Source organism: Colletotrichum jinshuiense, chromosome 1 (genome assembly GCF_051148585.1).
Source record: "Colletotrichum jinshuiense chromosome 1, complete sequence".
Taxonomy (NCBI): Eukaryota; Fungi; Ascomycota; class Sordariomycetes; order Glomerellales; family Glomerellaceae; genus Colletotrichum; species Colletotrichum jinshuiense.
In genome coordinates, this window is record NC_139302.1 from 1,131,879 (window position 1) to 1,154,241 (window position 22,363).

A 22,363-nucleotide genomic window follows, 5' to 3' on the forward strand; every position below is an offset into this window, starting at 1 on the left:
AGCACCACCGGCAGAATTACTTCTCCCTTCTTCTCCACCCAACTCAATTCCTTCTGTATTCGGGTTGGAATTCAATCCATCATTCAACATGTCCTCGAAGCCGCTTTCAGTTCAGGCTGTAGAAGAATTCATCAAGCTGTTTCAAGCTGTATCCACGGATCCTTCCTTCGGACATGTGCACGCTTTAGTCGAGGAAAACGCAAACCTACGAGTTCGAAATGCCAGCCTCAGTACAGCCTTTAACGAAAGCGTGAACAGGGTGGCACAACTCCAGGGACAAGTCGAAACAGAAGGCGCCCGTACTGCAGCGAAGGTCTCCGAGCTCGAACGCGCTACGAAGAATGCGGCTGACTTGGCGAAAACGCTCAGCGAGACCGAGGCTAAATTGAAGGACAAAGAAGACGAGCTTCGTGCAACAAGTGAAGGGATATCAGACCAACAAAAAAAGCTTAATAAGAAGGGGTTGGAAGTAAGCACACTTCAAGAGTCTCTGAAGCAAGAGACTTCGAGCACGGCGAAAGCCAAGAAGGCCGAAAAGGAGGCTCGAGTGGAGTTGGAAAAAACAAAACTGGAATTGGGTGCCAACAAAACTCGGCTAATGGAGCTAGAGAGCTTCATGTTCAAATGTCAACGGCTATCACCGGAGAATATGCAAGTGTCATCTCGATTCGTGGTTCGCAGTCATGTTAACAGCCCAGGTAGTAAACAAAAATTACGTGCTATTTTTGACCCCGCGTATTCTCTGATGCAAAAGCACTTTGGCAACGATCTCGATAGCGAGGCTTTGGCCGAATCCTCACGCTGGGATAAAATACGCAATCACAACTCCATCGTCCGAGCCATACCTGTTCCGTCTTCGAACTCTCCCGCCGCAAAGAATATGCGAGTCGCTGCATCTCTTGCTATTCTTGCCTCAGCCTTGGCTGAACATGTCTTTCGGCCTATATATTTGCCGGAGAACGACAACGAGCTTTCTGGTCTTCTGTTTCAGCTTGCAGATGAAGACTACAAAAAAGGGAAACATCTCCGTTCAGTTCTAATGGGAGCTCTGCCCGACAACCAAAAGAAGAATGCCTCACAGAGAGCAGGAAACGTCGTCAGTAATGTTTTTGATTGTATTGGTGACGTGCTTTCACGTGGCAAACAAGAGCAATTCAAATCTGCACTGGAAGAACTATGTCAAAAAACGTGCCTTGAGTGGACGGAACTGCAGCATTCAGCAGAACTCATTGAAACCGAGCTCGTCTTCCAGCCTTACGAAAGGGACAACTGGAAAATGCTTAGGCTACCTCAAACAGAGAAATCAACCCCACCACAGAAGGCGCGTGGTGGCCAACCGGTTTCTAACAATAATGCCACACATTCAACAGAGAATAGCTCCAGTTTGTCGGCCAATGATTTCGTAGTAGCTGTATGGCCTGCCTTTTTCACATATGTGGAAGGCGGGTCTAATCTAGTTGACCAAGGGTTTGTACTCGGAAAATCTCAAATGGAAACGGCCCGAGCGGAAGAGGCCTCTGAGCTATCGCAAGGGACTCGTCGTGCGGCAAGGCAGATCACTCGGAGAAATACAATCAGAAATAAAGTTGACAAACCCAATGGGAAGGATTTTTTATCTACAGGAGCTGGCGGCTCCTCCGGAGGCGGTTAACGTTGTAGTCCAAGCTGGATAAGTTCTCAGGTCAAACAATCAATGGGGCACTTGAATGAAGGTATGAGAGCAGGTGAATGTTTTAGGCCACATTAATACGTCTGTATCCTAGTATGCTAAACTCCACTAAGAGTCACACTATTCCACGCACCTTAATTGTATTGCATCTACCTAACAGACTGATCTTTGACTATAGGTCTCAAATCAACTGGCACCTAATTTTCCATAACCAACTTCCTAAACCCACTGGGGTAGTTGGCACTTGACGAAAAACCCACGAAAACCCCATAAGAACCCACTATTAACTTCCACTACGCTGCCAACCGCCCGCTGCCGTTTCACTCTCCTGCAATGAGGCTCAAAACCCTAGACTCGTTTTCTGGTCGAAACGTTATGTCTTTTATTTTTCTGATTCTCGAATTGTCTGGTTCGAAAGCTTGTTTAATCTTGGCTAGATTTTTAGCAACGTCGGCCGGCGCAGGCGTTCGGTATAACATGCGGTTTATTAATAGACAGTCAGTTTGGCGTTTCTCTTGAAATTGCCACCTGGGAACCCCTGAACCTGCCGATACCGAGACCGAGAGCGAAAGGTCGACACCATTTGTGGGTCGATGCTAGGTTAGACTGGAACCTTAACATAAAACACAACCAATGTCCTCCAGTTCCCCTACGGTAAACGGCAATTCTCAATGAAGATGACTCGCTAGCCTGGTTTTCAAAATGGTCTTGAATGGAGTGACCGATACGGGCGGGACCACGGACCACAGGGCTGAGCCGGTACCCCTCCGGTACTCATCCGGCGATTCCAGTCCATGTTAACCAGTCCTGTTCCCTCCTCGCATTTCGCACTCACAAGTCTCTTCTCGGACTCGCAAGAAATATCCCGCCAACTCATCCCGTGAGGCGTCCAACGCTGTCCATCACCGCCGCCGACCATGGCGAAGCTCCCGAGCAGCCAGGTGCGCCGGGTCGACTCTGACAGTTCATCAATTAGCTGGTAAGTACGCGCAAACCGGCCCTCACCTCGCCCACAAAATTTCGATGTCATCCTGCATCATGCGGCTAACTTACTTCCAGGGGCCTGGACTACCTTCAAGAGGAGAAAATCGCGCCTCTGACGTGGATCGAATCCCCAGTATCCTCCGCCGACGAAGACACGGGCGAGATCCGTCTCTTCGTGCGGCACAATGCCAACACCATCGAGCTCTTCTCCGACCTCTTCTTCGTCGCGAACCTTGAGACTTTCACTCAGACGCACTCCATCACCAACCTCGGCAGTCTTGCGGCCTACCTTGGCTTCTTCGCCATCATTTGGTTCACGTGGTTCCAGATAACGCTGCACGATGTCCGGTTTTCCGTCGACTCCGGGTACGAGCGAATGTGCAAGATCATCCAGTTCTTGCTCTTTGTCGGATTCGCGTTGGTGGGGTCGTCGTTCAGCCCCGGAACGAAGGAGCACAATAATGCGGTATGCTTCTAACCTTTTCTTTTTCCGGGGGGAAATAGGGCTGACGTGCTTCCAGAACTTCCAGCTGCTCTGCAATATTCTCTTCGCGAGCCGTCTGATGCTCGTCGCGCAGTACTCTGTCGCCCTGCACTTTCTCCAAAAGAAATCCAGAGCCTTTACATGGCCCCTCGCCCTCACGATAACGCTGTTTCTCCTCTCCGGCGGAGCCTTTTATTCTATGACGCCGGCTTTCTCACCCGAGTCCGGGAACGGCCTGGGCATCTATTACGTCTGGTACATCATCCTCGCCATAGAAGCCGCTATAACTTTAGGTATATCGTCATTTTGGAGAAATCTGAGCTTCAAGCACACTCACTTGACGGAGAGAATGGGTCTTTTCACCCTGGTCATCATCGGAGAGGGTGCCATTGGCGCTACCAAGACCGTCGGAATTATCATGGGGCAAACGGGGCTGCGGCTTGACGCCTGCCTCGTTATCGGCTGCATCGTTTTCATCCTGGTGCGCCACCCCCCCTTCCATCCGGCCCTTCCGCAAAGTTTACCTTGCTAACCACCGCCGCAGATGTTCTGCTGGATGCTCTACTTCGATAACCCCCCGGAATGCAAATTCGGCACGGTCCGCCAGCAGCTATGGGCCGTCCTCCACTTCCCCTTTCACCTCGGCATGATCGGCGTCGTCGAGGGATCCCAGCAAATCGCCCTTGCATGGCAAGTCCTCAGCTACTACGGCGACTTCTTCAACGACATGCGCAGCGCCTGCGTCACCAGAACCGAGGACGGCCGCAACCTCACCAACTCGATAATCACATCGTTCGAGGGCCTCAAGATGCCCGACAGCGCCGAGACGCGGAACATGATCCCCGGCATCTACCAGGAGATCTACAAGCTCGGCAACACGTCCGACATCTGCTCGCCCGGAAATACCACCAGCGACGACTACATGTTCCTCCCCCCGGCCTTCGAGAAGGTGACAAAGCGCGTTCTCGGCGTCCTTTTCGAGTCGTACAACGGCGTCAGCTCGTCCGGGGACGAAGATCCCGACGACATCGCCCACCCGGCATACTCGACGGTTTACATCTACTACTGGTCCTCGTTCCTTTTTGTTGTCGCCTTCTTCGCCATTTTCATCCTCATCACCAGACATACCGACCGGCCTCTCAACGTCTTTGACAAGGCGGCCGTCACGACCCGGGGCGTGGCCGCATTGCTGGCTGTGGGTCTAGCCGCCGGAGCGGCGTCGGAGAAGTTCATCTTCATGTACCTCAAGAGTTCGGCGACGTTGCCCACAGTTGCGGCAATTTTCCTCGTCATCCTAGTCGTTGATCGATACACCAAGCACATCAGTGCGAAGACACTGAGGCGGAATATGACGCAAACGTCCGAGTTCTGGGAGAGAGGGCTGGCAGAAAGGGGGATATCAGAAACGTCGTTACCGGGAAAGGCTTAACATCAAGGCCTTGCTCTACTGTAAAAAGTTTTCTTTTCCTTGTATCTCGCCATCGGCGACAGTATCCATGTCGGTTTCTTTTTACCATAGTACCCGACGTTGATGGAAAAACGCAAAACTCCCCAACGCGCAAGGTCTGTCTGACTTGTATTTTAGTTTGAGCTTTTTGTATTTCTTTTGTATAATACCACTGCACAAAGTCAAAAGCACTCGGTTATCATATATAGATCTAGACCCATCGAAGGGCCCATAGTTTAATCAGGCACCCGACAATTCAATGCAGTTAATGCCATCCTGGAAGGCACAATTCTGTTGCCTAAGAAGGTGAGGCGGGGCCGTGCCGTTGAGCTTGACGCCAAATGTGCCCGCGCGAAGCACCGGAGGGGAACGGGTCTCTGCACGGCGCCTGGGCCTTGGCCTCCGAATACGGGGGCATCCTTGGCATCGACGCCCGGTGCAATCCACTGCGGGGATGCAGCGATCGCCTGCGAACCTATGGGGTTGCGACCCTGACAGTTAAGAGAGATGCCTAAGATACTGCATGCAACGTGCAACGTCGGTGGTGCCTATTCTCATGGCGTCCCCTTGACTCTGCAGATGTTATGGTTTCTTCCGCGGGGGAAACACCAAACACAATCTGTTCTTCCAAGGTATCAAGACATCATCTGCAGGCTGTTAGGTGCTTGAGGTCCCCCACCCACCATGTTAGCTGCGGGACCTGAAAGGCGCAGCAACTGAGCCTGAAACAGATGCTGGCATCGCCAACGGCCTTCCTATCTCGGCTTTCCTCGTTGGGACGAATTCTGTACTGCGCCAATGAGTTCAAGCACGACTTTCACGGATTTCACGGCTTATACGGCTTATACGGCTTACAAGCTGCCTAGATGTTCAGAGGTAGAAATACCAACGGGATTCTACCTCATCGCTGTCGTTTCAATCCACAAAGGTTTCCATCGACTACAAAACAATCTTTGACACTTTCAGAATCGGATCTTCAATTGCAAATACCCACAATGGCGAGCTCTTCATCACAATTTCGCAAGCCACCCCAAAGCCCACCAATCTTCACCGCAACACCCTCTTTCATCCTCGATGACATCAGCCGCCTCATTTCGGCGTCCCGACAGGCCCAGCTAAACATCGCCGCCTCCGTGGCACCCTCCAATGCAACTTTCGCCAACGTCCTCCTGCCTCTGGTCCACGCAGAAAACGCCCTCGCGCTAGAATCAACGCTCTTGTTATTCTACAACGCCGTCTCCCCCTCCCCAGAGGTCCGCGATGCCTCGGCCAAAGCCCGCAGCATCCTCCGGGACTTTGAGGTTGAGTCCAGCATGAACGAGCAAGTGTTCGAGCTCGTTCATGCCGTCGCCAACGGCGACGAGCACCTGGACCCGGAGGCCCGCAACTACCTCGCCAAAAAGCACAAGGAGTTCGTCAAAAACGGCCTCCGCATCCCCTCAGGACCCCAGCGCGACCGCTTTAAGGAGATCCGGAGCAGGATCGCCGCCCTCACCTCGCAGTTCTCCAAGAACCTCGCCGAGGCGGACGCGTCGGTCTGGCTCAGCCCCCAGGAGCTTGACGGCTACCCCGCGGCCTCCCTCTCCCGTCTCGACCAGGGCGAGGAGGGGGCCGAAAACGAGGGCAAGCTGCGCGTCGGGATCCCGGGCAACATGGCCCCGGTCCTCCGCGCAGCGAGGAACCCGGACACCCGCAGGCGCGTGAGGCTCGCTTACGACAACCGCTGCCCGGCCAACGTCCCCGTCTTCCGCGAGGTCATGGCCCTCCGGCACGAGGCGGCGCGGCTGCTGGGGTATGCCACCCACGCGGCGCTGAGCATCGAGGACAAGATGGCCGAAACACCGCGGCGCGTGGACGCCTTTCTCGCATCCCTGCAGTCCAAGGTGAGAACTGGCGGGGAGAAGGAGGTAGAGGTCCTCCTGCAGCTCAAGAAACGCGACGTCGAGAGCCGGGGCGAGGTCTTTGACGGGCGGTACTTCGTCTGGGACGTCCCCTTTTACAACAACCTGCTCATGCAGGAGGGGTACTCCGTGGACCACGACAAAATTTCAGAGTACTTCCCACTGCAGACCACTGTCGACGGTATGCTGGGCATCTTTGAGCACCTTTTCGGCCTGGTCTTCCGTGAGATTCTTGGCAAAGACAGAGACGAGCTGTCGCCCACCGGGAATGGAGATGATATAGTCTGGCACGAAGACGTGCAAGTCTTTGCCGCATGGGATTCGGAGAGTGAAGGGGGCGGGTTTCTGGGGTACCTCTATCTCGACCTCTACCAGCGTGACGGTAAATATAGTAACCCCTCAAACTTCAGTCTCGTCCCGGTATGTCTCATTCAAACACCAAGCCACTACTTGGAATGATGTTTCCCTATGCTGATCCATGTGCGCAGGGCTTTATCTCCAAAGACAACACCCGCACCTACCCCTCCACGGCCTTGATCTGCAACTTCCCCTCCCCTTCGTCCCCGGGAACCCCGACCCTCCTCCGTCACGACGACGTGGTGATGCTCTTCCACGAACTAGGCCACGGCATCCACGACCTCGTCTCCCGCACGCAGTTCGCGCGCTTCCACGGGCCCATGGGCACCGTCGTCGACTTTGGCGAGGCGCCGAGCCAGATGCTCGAGAACTGGTGCTGGACGCCCTCGCAGCTGAGGGGCCTGAGCAGGCACTATTCCTATCTTTCCGAGGAGTGCCTCAAGAGCTGGCGGGAGAGCAGCAAGGCCGAGCATGGCGAGGGAGCGCAGGAAACGCTGCGGCCGGCGGAGAGGATTCCCGAGGCGGTGGTCGAGGCCCTGCTCAAGACGAAGCATGTGGGCAAGGCCCTGGGCACCCTGCACCAGCTGTTCATCGGCGTGTTCGACATGGCCGCTCACCAGCCGACGAGCCAGGAGGCCGTCCAGGAGACGAACTTCACAGCCTTGTGGAACACGCTCCGGAGGGAGATCGTGCCGACCGACGACCCGTCCGTGCTGGGCGAGGGCGACGAATGGGGACACGGGTACACGAACATCGGGCACCTGATGAACGAGTACGATGCCGGGTTTTACGGCTACTACTTGTGCGTCCTTTTGAGCATCCTCCCCTGACCATTATGACACCTGGCTAACTACTCTCTGCACAGCTCGAAAGTCTACGCGCAGGACATTTTCTCCACCGTCTTCGAGGCAGACCCCATGAGCCCCGAGGCAGGTCGCAGGTACCGGTACGACGTGCTCGAGAAAGGCGGCAGCCAGCCCGAGATGAAGACCCTGACGGACTTCCTGGGACGCGAGGCGCGGGTGGAGCCGTTCCATGAGGATCTGGGGTTGGCTGTCTGATTAACCAAGCAGTAAATGTCATTAAGGGTATGGAAATCGGGCATGTCTTGTTGTCGGGCTAAAATCATAACTCAGGTTGGCAGATGGATGGATTATCTGGGATTTGGAGAATATAGTGTTGTGGTTTCTGATGCATTTCAAGGCTTTTGGGTGGATTAAAAATGCAGTGAATCTGCCTGCGTGGCGTCGCATGGGAGCCATGCAACAGCATGGTATGGGCAAGGAAGTGTTGTGGTCTTGCACAGTACAGGGCCTTTGGGTTGGTTGAAAACGCAGTGAAGAATTTGCTAAACAAATGGGACCAAACGAACGGCCGTTGACAAAAGGTGATGCAACTGGCGAAGGAAATAGTTTGGTGCGGCGCAGTTCAAGCCTTCAGGCGACGTTTAAAATGCAGTGAACAGCCTGCTTCCTCTCTCACTGCATTGGCTGGGAAGCTATTCTAAATGATAATTGGCTATGGAGGCACGAAAAGATGCAGGCGGGCCAGGAAAGCGGTGCTGTAATGCGACGCAGCTTAAAGCCTTTGGGTGCGTTAATAATGCAGTGAATTCAAAGTCCTACGGAACTTTAACCTGACGAATTAACCTTATTCGACGGCATGTACGTCTTATGTAGTACAGTATGCAGCCTTCTTCCTCTCTTACTGTATTGGTTAAGAGTAATTGCTGGGATAATAACTGGAGAAGAGATACGAAAGGCAGTCAAGCGATTCAAAAAAAAAAAAGTCCTACGGGCTAGGGTGCTGGGTTCAATTTCGCCGCAGGCATGGCAAACCAAGGGAAACATGTGCAACTATAGTTATCCATACGTAGGCACTTCAGGTTTTACTTTATATATTTGTCTGTAGATATGATCGAAGGTCACAAAGACGGAGGGTACCAAGCAACAGCAGGCAGGCAATTGATTCTATTGCACAAGAGATTGCAGCAGGCTTTCATGGCCACTCCAATACAGACAGTCTGAATAGTCATCAAACACACCAACCTCTTTCCACAAGGCAAACCCCCGTACCAATAAACCCCTCAAAGCTGTAACAGCTGCCTGTTCATCTGATCAGAAGTACGCAACTGACGAGAAGACGCACAGGGGAGTATAGACCACCTACAGAGAGCAGTCAGTCACTCTCAGGGCCCGAAAACTTGAGTGCACGGCGCAGGATGGATAATAGGTCAGGCATTGGTTTTGTGTGTTGGCTGGCCACCTTACCATCTCAGCGTCTCGATTTCATAGTTTGATAGAGCGCTGTTCAAGCATTCAGGTTGGTTAATAATGTGTCTTCTTCCTCTCTTATTGCATCTATCAAGAGGAATTACCCAACGTTATTTAGTCAAGTATACACAAAAGAATACAATCTATAATATAGTGTTATATAGCACATTCCAGGCCTTTGAGTGGGTTAAAAACGCAGTGAACTTCGTAAGCACAGTATTTTGGAGGGTTACTGTTGGAATCACAGGGTATCTGCTGTATACAACAGGACTGCCCGTATGGGCTGGAGCTCGCCGAATATCAATATGGTATATTCGGAAGCTGTAAATCGGTATGTAGAAGGGAAAGTAGAAGGTTGGCAGCGGCAGCAGCGGAAGTGTAGATATAGCTGTTGGCAGCCCGGAGACGTAATCTCCGGGCTCCGCTGCTGCGGCCGCTGCCGCGGCCGGCGGCCGGCAGCCTGGCTGCTGACCGCCCGCCTGTATTCTGGTCACGTAATCCAACAGTTACTTCGTTGCTGGAAATGGCTTGTTGTGGGGCAGAGCTAGCCTTCAGGTGAGTCTGAGATTGCAGTGAACAGCCTTCTTGCTCTCACTGTGTTATTTAGGAAGAATTATTGAACAATAATTCTTTAAAGAGGCAGGAAAGAATGCAAGCAGGTCAAGAAAAGTGGCGTGGTGCAGGGCAGTTCAAAGCATTTAGGTGTGTTAATAATGCAGTGAGCTGCAGGTAAGTCAAGTCTCAAGCGCTTGGGATCCAATACTTAACTTTAGTGTAACTGCGCATACATCCAATGCAGCACAGTGAGCAGCCTACCTCCTCTCTCACTGCGTCAGCTAGGAAGAATTGCTGAACTATAATTGGCCAAGGAGACACGAACGGATGTAAGCCTGTAGCGCGGCGCAGTTCAATGCCAATTCAGTTGGAATTAATCGGCCAAGAAGTGATATGGTGTGGCACAGTTCAAGGCCTTTGGGTGGGTTAAAATCGCAGTGAAGGTCACCCGCTATCACCTGCCATCATCCCACATGATTGGTGCAGCAAGATCCGAGTGAATAAAGCGTTGTGGCATAACGTAGCTCATGACTTTTGGGTGGTTAAAAATGCAGTGAAGCATCGCTGTTGTAAGATTACGCGATAGGCATAGTGTGAAATCGAGCATGTATTGCGCCTTCTCCCTCCTATGGCTATGGACGTATCCGTCTATCATGTAGTGAAGTGGTCGTCCTGTAATCCAAGCATATCCTTCCCTGGCTACTTGCATATCTTGCTCAACCGTTGTACGGCCAATGTCTCAGCAGCATGGTTCTGGCCAGCATCACCATCGTCTCGGCCACAGCAGTGTGTCTGGTCAAAAATCTCCATCTCTCTGGCTTTTTGATGTTTTAATTCGCCTCCACACTTTTGGACTGGGTAGCTAGACTTGAAAATTCTCGTCGCCGCACGCTACATACCAAAAGCCGGCGGTGCATCTCGGGGAATCGGAGTCAGCTAACTGTCTCTCCTCCATCCGCTTCTACTTGCGCATTTTGGCCATTAGGGCGCAGCTAAGTAGCAACAACAGCATTCAGCTGAGAAGCGATGAGTGATAAACTGATGGGGATACTTGAAAAGGTCAGCGCTAGGCCACTTTATAAACCAAATTTATCAGCTAACTTGTTTGTAAGGTAGCAAACTACTGCTTATAAACTGAAGTATTTTCATTTTACTTTAATAAGTATACATTAAGAATTTAGTATACTTTGCTATCTGTACTAAGTGGACACAGCATTTTAAAAACTGTAGGTCCCATGGTTTCTACAGTGGCGCATTGTGAAGTGGTCCCAAGACTTTTGACCTCTACTTAAGGAGCCAGAAAGTACATGCTAAGATAGGACGTACCTAATACTCTTAGAAAACACCATAGCTATTCTCGCTATAGGTACCATAGTTAGAGACAAGACCTCTGCGGACAGAATGGGTTGCGCCCACGCCAAGCAATCGCGGATAAGACGCCGACATCCCAATTATGCCCGGAACAACGCCATTACAGTGCCAACTGATCAAGCTAAGATCTTATGTACAGGAATAATATTTCATTATACTCTATGGCCTTATATAGGAATTAGCCAAGGTACCGGGTCTTGAACTGTAACTTCGCTCGGCCCTTAACACCTGGCAACCCTTCCGAAGTCCAGGAGATAATCTCTACCTCATCTTTGGAAAGACGAAGAGAAAATAAATTGAAAGTACAAGAAGAGAAAACATATCATGGCGACCGTGACCGTGATGGAACAAGGCTGGTCAACGAACAAGGCCATGTGTAATCCACACTGTTTCATGATGGCACTGAATCCTTTTCATACGACCATATGCCATGAACGGTCTATTAAGATTCTCCTAACGCTGGCCTCTAGAGATACTTTATCGATATCTCAGGCCTCTGATTCGATAGCTGACTTGATGTCGAGGTGGATCGTTGGAGTCTCAGTCGAGTTTACTGGCATCACATATGTAACATTCCAGAATTCGAAACCACTTTTGAATGTCAGCGCCGTCAGTAGAAGAAATGACTTATCTCCCAAACTCACTGAATGATAGAGCAAGTGCCGCCAACGAGTCCGCAGAAGCCGATCTCTGGCTGCTGCTTCACTGTGCCGTTGACGTTCACATGGATTCCCACGACGTCCTCGAAACCGGCAATGTCTCGTTTGTCGCCCAATGGGTTGGAGTTGACAAGAAAGGTGAAGACACTCGTCGAGTTACCGCGAGGGTAGGATAAACTTAGCTGTCCAGGACTAACTTCCACATCCATGGCCTCTTCTGTGCCATGCAGAACAGCAAACCCGACATTCCCGTCATGTCTGGACCACTGTATCACAGCAGGAGACCATTGAAGAGGATCTTGTCGTGGTCCCCCAAGGGTGTCCTCGTCATACGACTCGGCGCCGATGGTCAGATTACCTGATAGCCAAGCCGTCACATTGCGGAGAACCGCATCGTGTGGGGGCGAGAACGCAGCGGTCTCGTACATATGTTCACCCGGGAATGCGCTGAGCTTTTCCACAACTTCTGAGGGCACGATAGCGTCATGAAAAGGTGCCAAGACAGAGATGAGCGGCGCGTACTCGAAGTCGTCCGCGTGTGCCATGCTCCATGTTTGCGCGATTCCAGGGGCTTTCTCCTTGCCGACGAGAGACCAGATGTAGATATTGAGAATGGCGACATACTGGTTCATGTCAAAGCCATAAGTTCTGTCCCATGGTCCTGCGACATTTCGAAGATTCGCATTGTACATGTTTCCAATTGTTTCCCAAATGGCCTTGATCATGCGTGCGCCATTCTGCCCCATCACAGACGAATCGGCTGGCATATACTTCGCCCAAAGAGTTAAACCGTAAATGCTGACGCCCGCATACGTGGGGCTATTGAACTCGGAGAGGGTATCGTTAAGGTTGAACAGATCCAAAATCTCTTGGGCGTAAAGCTCGCCGGCCGCGGTCATGTTGGAGTCGTTGAGGGCGCGGCCTGTCCAGCCCGTTGCGATGGCACGCATGATGGAAGGATTGCTGTAGGATGGATAAAGATTGTCGTCGTCAACTCCACCAACGCGGTAGCTGTCGCCGATTGTATTGTTGTACATGCTCTCAAGAATAAGCTCTTGAACATCGTTAGGCAGAAGTTGTTTGAACTCTTCGTAAATCACAATAAGAGTCGTGCCGATGAACCCTCGCCAATTAGGATCCCATGAGTTGTAAATCTGCAAATTGTGTCAGGAGAAACTTTGGTTCAAACGATAACTAGGTAAATCACGAACATTTTTGGGATACGCCGGAGTGCCAACAGTAGGCTCTTCCGGGTACACGGTGTAGTCTCCGTACCTGTTAAATCTTGTGAATATTCGTTGGCGAGATGAGATTCGGAAAGCAACACTTACCATTGATCTTCAGGGTTCTTCTTCTGGTCCCCTATGACATTTTTGATGATCTTGATAGCTTGCTCCACATCGTCACCAGTATTGCGTTGCAAGAGACCTGACGCATACCAGACAGATGATCGGGTCTCATGCTTCCCTGCCGCCAGGGGATAGTAGAAGAAGTAAAGATAACCAGCCACTGGGTCGTAAATTTTGTCAAGGAATTGCATAGATTGATCGAACAAGTCTTGTGCAAACCCTTTCAACTCCACCGCACCTACTTGTTGTATAAGGCCCGGAAAGCTGAACAAGCCTAGCGCTAGTAAATAGTTAGTTGACAGCCGCATCTTGAAGAACTCTACGCAGTTGATTTTGGGTGGTCTGTTTAACGAATTCAGACACAGATTGAGCTTTTATTGCCAGTTGCAAACCCATCTCCCGGCAATGACCGGTATAGAGTCCCTGCTAAGACCTATCTCTTTGCCCATCGCCCGCAAAGACCAACGTATTGTGGATCGCCGTCGTCGGACTATCGCATCCTTTGTGACGGGATCTTGTAGTGACATACAGATTGCGGGGAATCGCCCTTGCCTACTGAAGTGCCGAATGGAACGAACGGTCCAGCGGGGAATTGCACAGATCAGCGCAGATGCCGTTTATCCGAGATGAAATGACAGTGATTGCAGCTGTTCAGCTCAGCCCAACAACTGATGATCGGCTAAGACGGAAGGTGCAGGAAGAAAACGCCGGGTTTTCGCCCGGAGGTGTCCGGGCCGGTTGCCCGGAGGCACGGTGGTGAATCCAAAGGTGGGTCTAAGCCAATGTCTGGAGACCAGCTTCTGTCTTTAGAATTAGTACTATGTGGGTCCTTGGACATGTTTCCTTCAATTTGAATACCGAGCGTACGTCGTGGCCCATTGTTGCGCAAGCTAGGTGACGCACTTATCGCACTAGTAACTGTTTAGAACCCCGGTAACGGATACCGAATGAGAAGCCGTGTGAAAGATAAGTTAAGTCCCTCGATTGCAGATCAAGGTCTTCTTCCTTGCCGGGTATTCAACCGGTCAAAAAGATAGCATATTTCCCGCAGTATGATAAAGCAGCATGGGTGGTCCGGTCATATTTTCCGTCCAACCTCGTTTGCAAAGGCTCAGAAGAAGGACCTGCAGAAGAGAACGTTCGAGACAGTACAGATGAGCACTATCCGGAACTCTGGACTCCGGCGAGCATTCGGCAACTCGTCGGCTTTTCCTGCCAACAATATTGTCCTTAAGCCGCTGCTCTGCACCATGTACAGCAGAGTCCATAGAACATACTCCTGTTTGCTCTCAGACATACCTGGTTCTTGCTTACAAAGAATGAAGTTGAGACTATGGAGAAGGCATAATATTTGTGGGACCAAAGCGCCTCAGGATATGGGTACCTGAAGCATAGACAATCACCTTCGCAGCCGAGCAAGGATTGCCACTGAAATTTAAGGAGCACTTGTTGTGGGCTAAATTCCATCTGGGTTTTCGCAGACTCGTTCTTTGAGTCATTTGTCAAGTTAGGTAGGCTTCGAGCGCAAGTTGGCTATACACGAGTAGAACAGCCTAGCATCGAGAGCGGCAGATCTCTTTACCTAACTCGAAGTCTGGTCCTCCAATCAATGTTGTTCTAGGTGACTCCAATACTTTGAAGCTCGCTGGAAAAAATAGCGAGAATTTCGGGCTTACATTCTGGGTTGGATATCGTTGTGCCTACGTTGCTTTATGCAGGATCGAAACAACTGGCCTATGTAGTTCTGTGATATCAAGGTACTGTAAAGGTTGGTAGAGTCGGAGACATTTTGTCTGATTGATATAAGATAAATTGAGATGGAGACGATGACAGTCTAGATGGCGGCTCCTGGTCTTAACTCTCTCTGGACTTACCAAAAATGGAGGCTGTCTCATATATTGGAGCTCTGTGGAACGCCTACATCGCGAGGGCAAAACATAGAATAAGAATTTTTTTAGAAGTCAGAAAAATAAACCTTCACTGGTGCTTTGACACAGTGGCCAATGCCAATTTCCTTCCTGCAGTGAACCCTACACAACATTCCAGTCGGCGGCTCTTTTTTCGAACGACTGCTTCTCGATATTAGCTTCGTTTCACTTTAGGTACACTAGCTATATAAGGCAAGATATGTCCTTGTTTAATGACTCTAGGTAAGTATGTAACCAAACTTGCGTTGTGAGATTGAATGTAAACAAATTGATGTTCAGCATTCGAAACGATGATTCCAAGATTGAAGCACAGTCTTCTAAGTCCTGTTGATGCATCGTGATATGTTATAATAATTTTACTGTTTGTCTATTCATAAAGCATTTCCGAAGTTCCGCATAGATACACACAACACTCGGTTTCGGCCAGACTCCTTAAGACTTCTGATAAGCATACCGAGGCCCCAGGGGGCTAAGAATCTTCAGTTCCCGCGGCTTAATGTAGAAAGGTTCGGTTGCATCAAAATAGTCATTGTAGTACTCTTTGGTCATTTGGTGCTAACAAATGAATCGCCAAATCAGTTACGGTCAGTAAGTTGTCTTGCTGGTAGAATCGTCTCACTTTTAATTTATGAGAGAAATCCTTGGGCATTCACATTAACTGACTTCCATGCCTAATGGCTGCGTCTTATAGCTCGACGTCTCTCCATTAAGCACAAATTTTCACATTTATGCCGTTCTCCTCCTTCAAATCTCTCGCCTCATATGAAGTTAATCAGAGTTGGCAAATGACCAAGGAAAGTTCGGACTTGACAAGCTTGGGTCAGTTTGATCTGTATCTCATTTGCTTTCGGAGCCATCTTCTTCTTTGGATAACCGTCGTGACTTCATAGACGGAGTGACCGGGCTCGCAAAATATCACCGAACCCGCGGTCCAGTGCATCGACGTAGCCTTGATCAATTAGGCATATGGCTAACGAAGTAACCCGTACCTTTTCCCCCATAATCCCCAGCAACATTATCATATTGTCCAAAACCTCAAGCTCTTTAGTTCGTTTCTCCGGCTCCCCTATTGACCTCATTTTGAACCGCCGACACAGCCTTGAAGGCCAAGAATTGAGGGACCCTGGGCTTTTTTTATATTTGATTCTTCTTTGAAACCACATAGCCGACGAGCATCTGACGGCAAGGAATGACTTCTCCTGTGAATACTTGGGCTCACTGCTAAACACTGCAAACACACTAAAAAAGACATTTGACAACGAACTCAAAGGAAAATATAGCATTACCTTGAGTTGATAGCGCGCTATGCGCCCTTTGCCTTTTCCAAGGATTTCCGGGCGTGAAATGTAACGGCAGCAACAAAAAAGCCAAGACTTGAAGGACTTTGGACGAAACGAAGCGTTTTCTTTGCTTAACTCATCATGGAAACTTTGGACGAATCTAGCTAGCATACTTCTGTTTCTCACTATTAACCTGGCGCTTTGGCTCCTCTCATACGTTTACGAGTCAGTCTAGACACTCACTTAAAGGGTAAGATCATAGGTAAGGCCACTTTGAGGTTTGCAAACGGATCATCAAGGAAGCCAAGGGCCATTTCCTTAATTCTGATGGCGTGTTGCTCGCAATCCACCTCCAGATAGAATTATGTTATAGTAGCTGCTTGCCTGTTTGTGCTTATTGAAGCCCATTCGAGATTCTTGCGATGCAATTTTTGAAGGCATTCTTCAGATGCCGCAGCCTATCACACGATGTGAACTTGACACACTCATTGAGAACGCACCCGCGCGAATGGACGTGCGGAGTATGGTCCTGTTTGGACTCATGTGAGCCTCAAGCTCGGCGCGGGCGGCGTTCGTTCCGATGGCAAACTACGTCTTAAACGTCCGTTATCCTTGAGTTTCTGGTGAGATTTCAAGGGAAAAAACATACCAGCCAGACTCAGACTCTGCAGCCATCGGGGGCTCGCTTTCCATCCACGTCAAGATGCAACCCACAGAAATTCTCGCCATTTTGGCGGGAACTTACCAACTCCTTAACACTTCAGCGTAAGATAATCCCAATACCTACTCTCGTACTAGCCAATGGTAGCTTTCTACTCACACGTATCTCACAGGACGCGCGATGGGGTGCCTGTAAAAGACCGGACGTACGGCTCCAATCCGGTCGGCATTCTTTCCTACAGCAAGTCCGGTTACATGTCTGCTACCATCACGTCGACCGACCCCGAAGACCGACCGGGAAACTTGACTTTTCCCTCCCGAGATGGCCAGTCTGACTCCGACTGGGCAACCATTGGTAAACACAGTATTGGATATGCAGGGCCTGTCTCAATCACCGACGCAATCGAAGCCACTGCTACTTCTGGCCAACTCGTCCATGGCCCTTTGACAGTCGCAAATGTCCCTTCCATGGTGGGAAACAAACAATTACGGAACTACACAACGTTTGAGGGCGGAAAGTTACTTCGCATCTCTTCGCAAAGAGATGGCAGTAATCGCGGCGAGCTTTGGTGGAAGAGGTTAGATTGAATGTCGCGGCATCGGATCCTCGGTGGAAGCATCCTTTCTACATAATCTGCGCGACGAGGAGTACGGCTTTATGATCTAATTGAATGTCAAAAGACTGAATAGAGTCTAGGTTCACCTGACCAGCTGATTAATCATTCTTCACAAGTCCTGAAATGTCACTCTTGATACTGTAATTACGAGGTATAAAGCGAACCTGCCTGCACAATTACAGCGAAAGTTTCAAGTGCTGTAGTCAGTCAATGACCTCGGTGTTTGTGTGAAAGTAAATGAAAGCTGCGATAAAAATGACGTCGACAGTGGTCCAAACCCCTCCGAATTTCCCGGTGGCCCTTCAATGAAATGATGTGCAATGTTAACATCGCAACCTGGAAGCAAACATTTGTCACGAAGCAGGATTCCCCAGCGGAAGCGATTCAGGGTCGAAAGTGGCTTGAGGTGGGCTGCGTGAAGCTGGCTTATATACCCCGGCTTCACATGGGGCGACTGCCGACTTTATATAGGCCGGCCGGCCGCCAGGGCGGGCGGTCTGTGTAATAGTAGGCTGACAGTGACCCATTATGGCAATAGATCAAAAGATCCGTCAGTGCAAGCAACCATGCTTGCGCTGCTGTCAACACTGCTTAACAAGGACCACAAGGACTGCGCTCCGCGACTTACGCCAATTGTACGGCTGTGCCGTTACAATAGGATGTAAATGCCGCCAAGTGCTGCAGCTAAAGAAAAGGCTTAGTAGAAGGAAGCTATTATAATAAACTTTTATATTTATAACTCTAATGTTTTAATCTACTCTTGTAATTTTTAATTAGATAAATAGTGTTGAAGTTTCTCGTCGCCGCACGCTACATGCCAAAAGCTGGTTGTGCATCCCGGGGAATCGGAGTCCGGTGAATACTGTGTCCCACCCGGCCATCGGCGGGAAACCAGGCTGCCGAACCGGTCCCGTCCGTCCCTCCCCGCCGTTGGTCAGCAAACCTCCAACGCTCCTTGTTGATGCCATTCTCATGCGGATCACGAAAGGGCCAAAAAGTGGCCATTCGCATTCCCATGCAGAAATGCCGCGAGCTATAGCCAATGTTTAAAATAAGTAAATAAGCCAATAATATAATCGAGATGTATCTCGTCCTCCCCCGGACGGGGCACTTCTCCTTGGTTGGCCGGGACATGGCTAGCACGGCCGATCTCCGATGATGGCATCCAAACCACAAGCACCCCCCTTCCGGATGTCGCGGCCAGTGATATCGACGACAATGGCGAGCGACGCCGCTTATCTCGAGCTTCCCCGCATGCAGGTGCCGATGGCGCGAAACGTGGGATGGATGGCTACAGTGCTCGCCATATCGCGCCGACTGACGCGATGTCGCGGGGTGAACAGTCCCCCGACGGTCGGAATGGCCGTTTATATCAATGGTCATGAATCGGTTAGATAGATGTCCGTAAAGTGAGGAGAACATCTTCTAGTTGATGTTTAAACCCGACTGGCGATAAACGATATACGACACACCGACATATCATCGGATAACGAGCATTTGAAATGGCTACAACAACGACCACCGAGACCCAGGCCGAGGCGGCGCCCGTCAAGCTGACCCTGGCCTACGACGACAAGATCCACGACCAGGTACGAGACCTACCACGCATCGCCGGATGCTCCGCGTGCGGGGAGTGGATGGAGCGAGAGCAAATACTGACAAGGCCGGGGAAAATAGTACAAATACTCGCAGTACCTGCCCGTCTACGACGAGAAGACGTCGTTCCCGCCGCTGCAGCCGTTCGAGTTCAACGACCGCGGGCTCGCCGCGCACAAGGACAAGCCCAACCTGCTCCCGCCGGGCGACGACCGGGTCCGGGCCGCGAAGCTGACGCCCGTCATCGGGACCGAGATCCGCGGCCTGCAGCTGTCGCAGCTCGACGACCGGCAGAGGGACGAGCTCGCGCTGCTCGTCGCCGAGCGCGGCGTCGTCGTCTTCCGCGACCAGGACTTCAAGGACGTCGGCGTCGAGAAGCAGAAGGAGTTTGGGAGATACTTTGGCCCCCTCCACGTCCACGTCCGTGCCTCTCCTCACTCGCCCTTCCCACCCCCTTTTGCATGTCCTTTCCTGTCCCTCTCTCAGATCTTATTATTGAGAACATCCTCGCTGACCGAGACCCCCCGCACAGCCCGTGGGCGCGCACGTCAAGAACCACCTCGAGCTGCACAACATCTACCTGGGCCCGGACAACGAGTACCGCAACCGCAGCAAGAGCAACCGGCTGTCGACGGTCGGGTACCACTCGGACGTGTCGTACGAGCGGCAGCCGCCCGGGGTCACGCTGCTGACGCTGCTGTCGGTGCCCGAGACGGGCGGCGACACGGCGTGGGTGTCGCAGACGGCGGCGTACGCGCGGCTCTCGCGGCCGATCCAGGCGCTGCTCGAGGGCCTGCGGGCGGAGCACAGCGGGTTCCCCCAGGCCGACGGCGCGCGGCGGGACGGGCGGTTCGTGAGGAGGGAGCCGGTCAGGTCGGAGCACCCGATCGTCCGCGTCCACCCGGTATGTCGGAGCCCCTCCCGAAGGGCACTCATAAGAGGTGTGTCATGTCACTGACGATGAGAACGGTAGGCGACCGGCCAAAAGGCCCTGTTCATCAACCCGGGCTTCACGAAGAGGATCATCGGGCTCCGGGACGAAGAGTCTGACGCGTTGCTGAAGCTGCTCTTCAAGGTTCGTAGGGCTCAGCGCGGGCTCCCCCCCTTTAGATATCGGGCACTAACGAGAAGACCAGCACATCAGCCTCGGCCAGGACTTCCAGGTCCGCATCAAATGGGAGGAGGGGACGGTGGCGCTCTGGGACAACAGGGTGACGGCACACACAGCCATCTCGGACTACAACGTCCACAACCCGCAGGAGGGCCTACGGCATGGGTTCCGGATCACGACGCTGGCTGACAAGCCTACGGGCGTGAACGGGCTGGAATCCACGTGGTGAGAGGCGCATTTCAACACAGCACAGCATTCAGACGGGTGCGCACAGAAGGGGTCTCGGAAACGATTGGGGTTGGGATTTGGACGGCCGCGTCTTTGGAATAGTTGGATGCTCCCGAGGGGGAGGGGCAGGGACAGCCATGGCAGCTCGGGAGTTGAAACGGGAAGAATGATTGTTGCGGGAGGAAGCCGAGCGGCCCATGGGCTCTCGCGCGACGTCCTGCCAGGAAGTATCTGGTAGCAGCGCGACACACCCGGGGGGCGTGGATGGACGAGTCCCATCCGTGCGTTCCTTCGCAGGGTCCTGTAGCACACGCGCACAGCAATGGGGAAATGTACCGCAGTGCGACCGAGAAAAGTGGAAAGCCCATGATTATCAAGGAATTCGCGTCTGTTTGTAACATGGCAGATGGAGATGAGCAGGAGATACGCGGTCTGGGGATAGCGCATGTTGGAGTCACTCCAGGCGAGGCCGTTATCGCCGGGGGCGTCCCCTGGTTTTCGCGTATCGATTCATAATCAGGCCCCAGTGTTTCTTCTCGTGCAATGAAAACAATTACAAAAGAATAAAAGTACGGTGATTCTAGAAGCGGCGGAGACGGGAGTGGAGAATGGGCGTCGTCGCCTCGAGGGGTCGAGATGCCGAGTGTCGTGCCCGGCCGGGTAGGGGGTGAGACGAGAGCGACTGTGACTGATGGAGAGTGGAGTCTGGCCGAGGCCCCCCGTAGGCAGCGCCGAACCCCGTGGGAGCCTCATGACCTCCTCACACGAGAGTCGAGGCCCCGAAAGTGGGAGGGGGAGACGGCCCACGGCAGGCTATGGCCATGTGGTGTGGTTGGGCAGAGGCGCGGGACGGTGGCGGAGGCCGAGACGACTGGGCAGACGATGGAGGAGCCCTTTGATTCGCGATGTCTTCCCCGGAATGGGCCCCAGGAGACCCAGAGAACAGAGAATTGAGGGCGAAGGGGGGAGAATCCGGGCGCCCCTCGGGGAATGACGGTGGATGCTTAGAGAAGACTGCTCGGACGGCGACCGACAGGCCGGTTAGACCTGTAGAATAGGGCAAGTGGTTGGGGAGTTGGGGAAGGACACGAAGCAAAAAATGCGGAAAGACTGGAGATTTCTGGAGAACATCTGGGGCTTGGCTGGAGACTCTGGAGGATGAGGGCGAGAAGCGCCGAGGAGAGGCCTTGGACGGATGGATGGGACGAAAAAAGACTGGAAAAAACCCGGAGGTGGATATTCGCAGTCGGATGTTGGGCGAGGGTTTTTTTTTCGATTTTTTTTTTTTTTTCCGTTGCTGCTGCTGCTGCTGCTGACGACGTCATCTCAAATCGATACGGGTGGGGCCGATCCCGATCGGGACGGGAAGCGGAAAGGGAAGGTATTTACGGACACTCTGTATTTAATTATTAATTACAGAGCAGCGCGGGAAACGAACCCTGGAAAGAAGACATTAGGGACCCGGCGAGGACGAGGACGAGAAGGGTTTAGGGCGGGAATGACGACGGACGGGTGGGACATCGGTGGTGGTTCAATCAAGATTTCCTGGCTGCTTCTTGTTTGTTAGTTGGCTCACTCCAATTTCATTTTCTTCCCGCAACAAACAAGACTTTTGCCGAGGCAGGGCCAGCAGCGGCTCTTCACTCTTGGTTCCTTGGTCTACTTGGCATTGATTGGCACTTGGCATGCGCCTCAATAGGTAGTGTAGGGAGACCGGATTCGCAGCAGGGGGGGCGGAAGGGCAACAACCCACGCTGCCCAACATCCCAATGCAGCCGAATGGCGTCGATCGGGAAGCTGGGAATAACAGCGCTTGGCGTGAGATCCGATCCACCCGGTCGGGAAGCTGCTTGGCGTGGATGATTGGCGATGCGGCGGGAGGGCGTCTCACTCA

At 52.0% G+C, this 22,363-nt stretch overlaps 5 protein-coding genes across 5 annotated transcripts; 4 read left to right on the plus strand and 1 right to left on the minus strand.

Moving 5' to 3' along the window:
* Positions 1 to 88: 88 nt before the first annotated feature.
* On the plus strand, positions 89 to 1,651 carry EsH8_I_000307 (uncharacterized protein; the record flags this gene model as incomplete). The annotated part of the gene is made up of 2 exons (XM_083267720.1): positions 89 to 651; positions 703 to 1,651. 2 exons carry the CDS (start codon positions 89 to 91, stop codon positions 1,649 to 1,651), a joined length of 1,512 nt encoding a protein of 503 aa, XP_083118158.1.
* Positions 1,652 to 2,586: 935 nt separating this feature from the next.
* Positions 2,587 to 4,566, plus strand: EsH8_I_000308 (uncharacterized protein; the record flags this gene model as incomplete). The annotated part of the gene is made up of 4 exons (XM_083267721.1): positions 2,587 to 2,648; positions 2,729 to 3,119; positions 3,175 to 3,618; positions 3,682 to 4,566. 4 exons carry the CDS (start codon positions 2,587 to 2,589, stop codon positions 4,564 to 4,566), a joined length of 1,782 nt encoding a protein of 593 aa, XP_083118159.1.
* A 1,013-nt stretch (positions 4,567 to 5,579) lies between these two features.
* EsH8_I_000309 (M3 family metallopeptidase) lies at positions 5,580 to 7,903 on the plus strand (the record flags this gene model as incomplete). The annotated part of the gene is made up of 3 exons (XM_083267722.1): positions 5,580 to 6,905; positions 6,974 to 7,644; positions 7,708 to 7,903. 3 exons carry the CDS (start codon positions 5,580 to 5,582, stop codon positions 7,901 to 7,903), a joined length of 2,193 nt encoding a protein of 730 aa, XP_083118160.1.
* Positions 7,904 to 11,529: 3,626 nt separating this feature from the next.
* Positions 11,530 to 13,240, minus strand: EsH8_I_000310 (uncharacterized protein; the record flags this gene model as incomplete). The annotated part of the gene is made up of 4 exons (XM_083267723.1): positions 11,530 to 11,632; positions 11,686 to 12,854; positions 12,912 to 12,975; positions 13,032 to 13,240. The coding sequence occupies 4 exons, from the start codon at positions 13,238 to 13,240 to the stop codon at positions 11,530 to 11,532; spliced, it is 1,545 nt and encodes a 514-aa protein (XP_083118161.1).
* A 5,796-nt stretch (positions 13,241 to 19,036) lies between these two features.
* EsH8_I_000311 (TauD/TfdA dioxygenase family protein) lies at positions 19,037 to 20,470 on the plus strand (the record flags this gene model as incomplete). The annotated part of the gene is made up of 5 exons (XM_083267724.1): positions 19,037 to 19,123; positions 19,212 to 19,550; positions 19,663 to 20,034; positions 20,104 to 20,205; positions 20,267 to 20,470. 5 exons carry the CDS (start codon positions 19,037 to 19,039, stop codon positions 20,468 to 20,470), a joined length of 1,104 nt encoding a protein of 367 aa, XP_083118162.1.
* Positions 20,471 to 22,363: the final 1,893 nt, after the last annotated feature.